General features: G+C 41.2%; 1 protein-coding gene across 1 annotated transcript in view; it reads left to right on the top strand.

Moving 5' to 3' along the window:
- Positions 1-5,025, top strand: part of MAN1B1 (mannosidase alpha class 1B member 1) — a 19,631-nt gene extending 14,606 nt beyond the window's left edge. Inside the window, exons 11-13 of the mRNA XM_014308142.1 lie at positions 1,043-1,240; positions 1,536-1,667; positions 2,444-5,025. Of these exons, the coding sequence (XP_014163617.1) occupies positions 1,043-1,240; positions 1,536-1,667; positions 2,444-2,647 (534 nt within the window). The 3' untranslated portion in view covers positions 2,648-5,025. The remainder of the gene's footprint in view (positions 1-1,042; positions 1,241-1,535; positions 1,668-2,443) is intronic.
- The last annotated feature ends 1,962 nt before the right edge of the window (positions 5,026-6,987 follow it).

The following is a 6,987-nucleotide window of genomic DNA, read 5'->3' as shown; positions in this document are numbered from 1 at the left end:
TTAACCCTCTGTTGTCAATTTGTGTATTTTAAGATCTTTCAGTTAAAAATCCCATGCAGTGCAGGTATTGTATATGTGCACAGCTTGTCTGAAAGATGAGTGATGTATTATTAATGTATGTATAGCCTTTCCTGATGTAGTATTTTTAAGATCTTCAGTTCTGGTTTTCAGCATGTGCTTCTTGGATCTGAATTTCCCAAAAGCTCTCCAAAAAACCTGCTGTGAGGAAGACCAGAGTCTGGGTTTTGGGTGGAGAGGGCTGCCCCATTCCAAGACAGGACAGAGTTGAATTGAGAGAGATAGATTTGGCTTTGGTGTCTGTACATGTCAGAACACTTCCTTCTGTTTCAGGGAGTCAGAATTTTCATTTTAATCCATTATTACTGGGTGAAAGGCTGGACAGGTCTCTTACCCTGTCCAGCTGGAACAGTGGGGGATGTTTGGCTCCTGTGTCTATGCTGACCTTTACAACCCTCCTCTTTCTTTAAGGGCTGGACAAAGCTTTTGAAGGTCCATACAGGGACATCAGAGTGGTTTTACTATGTTTTTGAGTGATGAGACCTGAGCTTTGATTCTGAATGTTGAAAATCATTTGAGATTCCATATGTGACATTAATCTGCGGTGCTTATTTTCTTACATCAATGGTAGGTTAGCTCCTAAGCTACCATTAGGTTAGAATAAGGACACCAAGCCTTTAGGTGGTTCTGTTGATGCCCTGCATGAGCTGATATGAAATGTATGCTTCTGGTAAACCAAAAGACACTCTCCTTCCCCTCAACATGACCTGAGACCTTTTTTCCAGAAACTTGTCATAAAAACACTTTCTTGTACATTTTTGAAATTAACGATTTCTGTAATAATGCTGCCTGCCTCATGTTACATTACACGAGATTGTTAAAAAGTTATCCTCAAGTTGTTGGCACCAGAAATGTGTTTTGAAGAATAAAAAATTAGAAAGAAAAAAATTAAAAAGACAGTGCCCCCTTACTTCCCCTGCTGTTTGATGTGTAACTTCTCAGTAAGAGTTATCTTGTCTTGCAGGATCACTTGGTTTGCTTCTTGCCTGGTACTTTAGCACTGGGAGCTCACAATGGACTGGCTGCTGATCATATGAAATTGGCTGAAACTCTTATAGAAACCTGCTACCAGATGTATGCTCAAGTAGAGACAGGCCTGAGCCCAGAGATTGTACACTTCAACCTCCATGCACAGAAGGGCCACAAGGATGTAGAAATCAAGGTGAGCAGATAGCTGGCCTGAACTCCAGGTTTCTCTGTAGCTCTGTTCTGCTGTTGAACTCCTGGCCAGATACTAGTGATGGCGTTTGTTGTGGAGCAGCTAATTCTTTCTCTGCCTTGCCTTCTAGCTGTACCCTAGGCTTTGGTTTTAGTTACCCTAGCAGTATATTTAGAAGCTGATTTATGCATAGCAAACTCTTGGGAGCAGATGGAGATGTGAATAATTATTTTTCTCCCTGCATGCATCATTGAGGAAATTCCCTGTCTAATACTCTTGCCTTTTTTTCCTCTCGCAGCCTGCAGACAGGCACAATTTATTGCGACCAGAAACTGTGGAAAGCCTTTTTTATATGTACAGATTCACTGGTGATAAGAAATACCAAGACTGGGGCTGGGAAATCTTGCAGAATTTCAATAGATACACCAGGGTAAGGCCAGTTTATAATTACCTTGTTCTGTCAGGACTGTATTTGCTCACTTGCTTTCTAACAACAACTTTGAAAACATACTATGTTTCAAGGATTCATCAGATAACTGTGGGGGAATTTGTAGGTATATACAGAAAAATTGTTTTCTTACAGATGGAGATACTCTCCATAGTCTATATAATGAAAGAAGTTGTATTGATGAAAAAGTGAAATGCAGAAGCTGTAGGCAAGACTACCAAAGTGTTAGAATCTGTAGTTTCTAGACTTTGGAAGCTGAGAAGGGCATGGCTGGATTGAAAGAACTCTTCAATTAAAGTTGCCAAAGAAAAAAGAAATAGCACAAAATGGCATTAATGGCATTAACAGTATTTGTGTTCATTCTGACTACAGTGCTCGTGGAGATGTCACTGATATGCTTTGAAAGTGTGGCACCAAATATGAATGGTCTGTTCTTGGGTCAGTTCTAATGTAGAAATCGCTGGTTCCTTTCTGTATATTTGTCCAGAAACTTCAAAGGGATGTTCTTTGTGATACCCCTCTACCCTGAGCACAAATGGATATTTTGCTTCATTTATTGTTGTGGTTTCTTTTAAAATGCAATGAGATTTTTTTTTCATTACTGAAACTTTATACATAAATGAAAATCAAGTATGAAATGAAAAGCATGAAAACATGATCTGTTCATAGCACTTATCTTCTCCAAGTGCATCTGGATGTTAGGAAGTAAAAAATTATTTTAGGTTATGCAAAGATAATTTTTTTTTTTTTTTGCACAGGTTCCTACGGGTGGTTATACTTCTATTAACAATGTTCAGAATCCCAGTAATCCAGAGCCACGGGATAAAATGGAGAGCTTCTTCCTTGGGGAAACACTCAAATACATGTTTCTGCTATTCTCAGATGACATAGACTTAATCAACCTTGACAAATACGTCTTTAACACAGAGGCTCATCCACTCCCTATCTGGGTACCAGCATAGACTCTACATCAGTGGATCTTCCAGTGGTGGCATTATCTTCAAGTCACTTTACTTTTCAGGGTTTGAGGAGAGATGCTATAATGCACCTTTTTTGACTTCAAACAACAGACAGAAGCTTGGGAAAAGCATCTCTGGTTTGAAGAAATCACATCAGTCTTAAGTCTAATCTCTAGTTCTGGGATGGGCAAAGCTGTGCCATATGAAGCTGATTTCCCTGGTGCTGAGGTTCAGAAGGTAATTGTAGTGTGGACCATGACATTCTTGGGGCTCTGAAGGCCCACTTAACTCATGACTCACTTATGTCAGTGTTCCTAAATGCTCATTAAATGCTGAGAATGCAGCGAATTGGCTTAGGGCACAGTGTTGTTCCTGGAGAGCAGGAATAAGCCTCCAGTTTTCTGGTTTATTCTGGATTCACTGAAACACTGGATTACAGAGCCATTCCTTTGTCAGACTGTGACAGTGGTTCAGGTGCAAAGTGGAATAAACAAAGAGCTGTAGTACTGTCCCAGGGAGAAGCTGTCAGTATTGCTGCTGGTACTCTGATCTCATTCCAAACTCCCGAGATATGCTGCATCATGTTAGGAGAAGAAAGAGGCAGCAGAGCATCTGTTGTATAGTGTTTTAGTTTTGTAGAGCACTTGGAACAGTATTCAAGTTGTGGCTGAAATGAATGGTGAAAGAGAATTTGCTGCTGGTTTAGCTCAAAGTGGTATATAATTTTGTAGAAGTATTGAGTTTTTTAACTTCCCTGCAGGAAAGCAGGAGATAATGTGAAATGCAAGTGAAGCTACACATGCATTTTATATCTTACTTGCATCAGTTAGACTCAGGTATTCTGACTGAAAGCTGCTTTCAGCTTTTCAGAGGTTGGGCACTGCGAAAGCTTGTGAGCATATTAAGTATCAGCTTCCTTGTGTCCCTTCCTGTTCAGATATCACATAATGGTTTTTGTTGACTCAAAACAAGCCTACAGCTATACAGAAAAGTTCTTGTTATTCATAATATCTTGGACCATCGAGAAATTGTCAGTTATTTTTTTCCTTAGGAGTACAGTGGGTATTTTCAGCAGTAGTGTTAAAAGCAGACAGTCTACAGCAGTTCTAGGCACCAGTAGAATTGGAGAAATTAATTTCAGTTACTTGAAGACAAAGTAAACCCAGGTTTTTAAAGAATCTTACAGGACCCCTGGGATCTTTCATTTTTATATGTGCACATGTACAGATTTTAAGCCATGAATTTGGAAATGAGCTTTCTAGAGTGCTTTTCCTTTTGGATTTGGACTTGGACAGTCCTGTATTCATGGATAAGATCTCAGAAATGTGAGTGTTCATATTTCCAGTTGGTCTCACTAAAAGTCTCTTTCCCCCATGGCAGGGGTGTCATGGGCAGGGCCAGGAGCTGCAATCCCCACTAAATCCAGAGGTCACTGGCTGTTAATGGAGCTGACTGAATTTGACTCTAATGGTTCATTTTCCAGTGGCTGAGGGAGGTATTTTATAGTATCTGTAATCTTTGATTTGTAAAGTAAGATGCATCTTTGTTTTATGCTGATCCATTCTGTTTGCTGGAGTTACAAGTTACTCTTGGGACCACTATTTAAGTGTTTATATAATATTTATCATTCCATGTACTAATGGAAATGGAGAAATTTTAGGAATTATTTAAATGCACATTCTTCTGTCATCAGAGGGACCCTGTCCTGGGATTGACAGGACATAACTAGTCAGTGCAGAATGTTAATGTTCCTCCCATTCACATGCCAGCAGTAACTCTGAGAACAAGCTTCTCACTTACAAGTGCAGTGGAATCCAGTCACTATGGCCTTTGGCTACACAACCGATGTGCTGCCAAGGCTTCTGTTTTCTTTGGCACAACAATAAATGATAGTGCAGTGGAAATGTGGAAGGAAGCACCTTCAGTTTTTTTGTTCATGAAGCCAGTTTGTGCTGCTGAAGAGCTGAGTTTGGGCTAAAAGCTAAAGGCTTAAAATTGGAGACTAAATGAAAAAAAAAAATCAGCGACACTACCCAGGTGCTGCTGACCTGTGTTGCTTTGGCCTTGTGCCTTTGAACAAAGTGAATTTTGATCCTTTAATTATGACTGTGCTGTGGATTGTAAAACTTCCACGGTTTGGTGTTTCACCGGAGAGCTGCCTGACTGAAGCAAGAGAGATTTCTTAGAAAATGGAATACATATAAATGCTTACCAAAAATCTTCTGGTTTTGAAGTTGTACACAAGTCTTAATGCAGTCGATTCTACAAATGGGACTATGGGAGTCTGTGTGATACTTTTTTTGCTTTATGATTGGCTTGAGAGTAGTAATTAATTTCCTGATGAGTTGAAGGAGAGAAGAATAAACTGTCGCTTCCCCAAACAAGTCTCGTCTTTTAGCTGAGCCTGCTGGTCCAGCTGATTTCTATCTAGTTCCTCTTGTGACATGCATTCTCCTCAAAATGTGGCTTTGCTGTCCTCAGCCTTTAAACCTGAGATTCAGGTTGTTAGCTCTCACTCCCTTTGAGAACAAATGCTTGTTTCAGACCCCTATGTCACGTGTGAAATGGCACAAACAAAATAATCTCAACAAAGCTCATCTATTCTTCCTGTTCTTCTGCAGAGGTCATTTTAATTGCTTGTCTATTTTTATTTCCTTAGCAAACTGTTGGGTCAGATCAGTCTCTGAGCTCCACAGCCTATTTCTGTTCCATAGTGTGCTCCTCCAGCACAACTCAAACTCAATTTGTGGTTCCTTGTTCCAAAGCTTGAACTGCTGTGTCTGTAATCCATTTTGGTGTTTCTACATACTGGGACACTTTTGGCTTAAGTGGAGTGTTGTGAGAAGGCTACCTACTGAGCCAAGGATTCTGTCCTTCACAATGGAAAGCCTTGGGCTTTCACTGAGAAACAGAGCCGGGCATGGGCAGAGCCACAGAGAACTGCAGGGCTGTGGACTTGGGAGTCTCACTCTTGGGGCTTTGAGCCACAATTCAGGAAATACTGACCTGTATGCTCAAAAAAAAAAAAAAATCAGCAGGTGGATGGGGCACAGTTACCATCTAATCCCTGAACTTTTGAAAGATGAATTCTCATTAAAGGTCTGTAGAAGCTGGCAGTTTTGCAGGACTTCCATTTAACAGGATTTTCAGCATTCCATACCAAGCTGAGGTACAGCTCTGTTTACTCCTACAACTACACCTTGTTTCCTGTATCATGCCAGCGTGATGTTGGCAATGATGATGGGTGAAGACAAGAAAGGTTTTTGTAATAACACATTTACAGTTTTGTGAATTTTTCCTGCGCCTCAGGACTTTCCTCTTAGAAATAGCCCTGCAAGGGAATTCAGCTCCCGAGTGCCAGTGTCACACTCAGTATATTTAACAGGATCAGTAAAACTGACATGATGGGGTAGCTCCATGAAGCTTGTTGCTTCAAGAGAAAGGGTTAAGATTTTTCTGACTTTGGATTTGGGAAGGAAGACTCGGGTTCTTTTGTTCTCTGAAATACTGCTGGAGATTGCTGTCCGAAGCAGGAAGCCTCTGTGTCCACTGGAGCCCAGCCCTGAGTTCCTGTTCTGTACAATGTTCCCACCTTGGCTGCACTCTTTGTGTCAGTAAAGGATGATAGAACAAATTTGGCCTTTGTTCAGCAACCTCATTGGTGCAGGCCTTAAGCACAGGGTCTGCACCTGTGGTATGGTCTGGGTCACTCGCTGCTTATATGCCATTTATCCTTGTGTGGCCCTGAAATTCAACCAGGAGCAGCATTCCCATGATGCTCAAGAGTGGTGCTTTGGGGCTCTTCCCTTCAGCTCAGACAGCACCACACAGCAGGGTTTTCTTTTTACCTCCCATGCTTGCTTGCCAAAGGATTCAAAACATTATGGATGTTGGTGGCACTGGCTTCAGACTTCTGCCATGATTTCTTTTATGGTGCTGCTCATCTGTCCTTGGATGCCCACGTGTATTATCTCTTTGCCATGGCATCTGAAAGCCTTTAGTTTATCCTTCCATATCAATCAAACTATGTGTACTCCTTTGGAATAAGAACTGTCTGTAAAAGGAAAATAAGACCTCAGTATAGTCCAAGAGAAGGGGATTAAAAAACTTGTCCTTCTAGAAAGTCAGGAGACACCCAGGCCTCCTTTCTCTTCAAAGCACAAACCCAGCCCTGGTGACTGCGATGACTTGCAGTGACTTCCTGAAACACTTGACCCTGAACTTGGCTGTGTTCATACATTGCTGGGCTGATGATCACTGGGTACCTGCTTAAGGGTGTGAAAGGTGCTGTTTGAAGGGAAATAAAAGCAGGATGCAATCCTTGGTCTCTCCTTTTTTTTTCC

The sequence above is a fragment of the Geospiza fortis genome, unplaced genomic scaffold (assembly GCF_000277835.1).
Source record: "Geospiza fortis unplaced genomic scaffold, GeoFor_1.0 scaffold85, whole genome shotgun sequence".
NCBI classification, from domain to species: domain Eukaryota; kingdom Metazoa; phylum Chordata; class Aves; order Passeriformes; family Thraupidae; genus Geospiza; species Geospiza fortis.
This window is presented reverse-complemented; position numbering and strand designations above follow the sequence as displayed.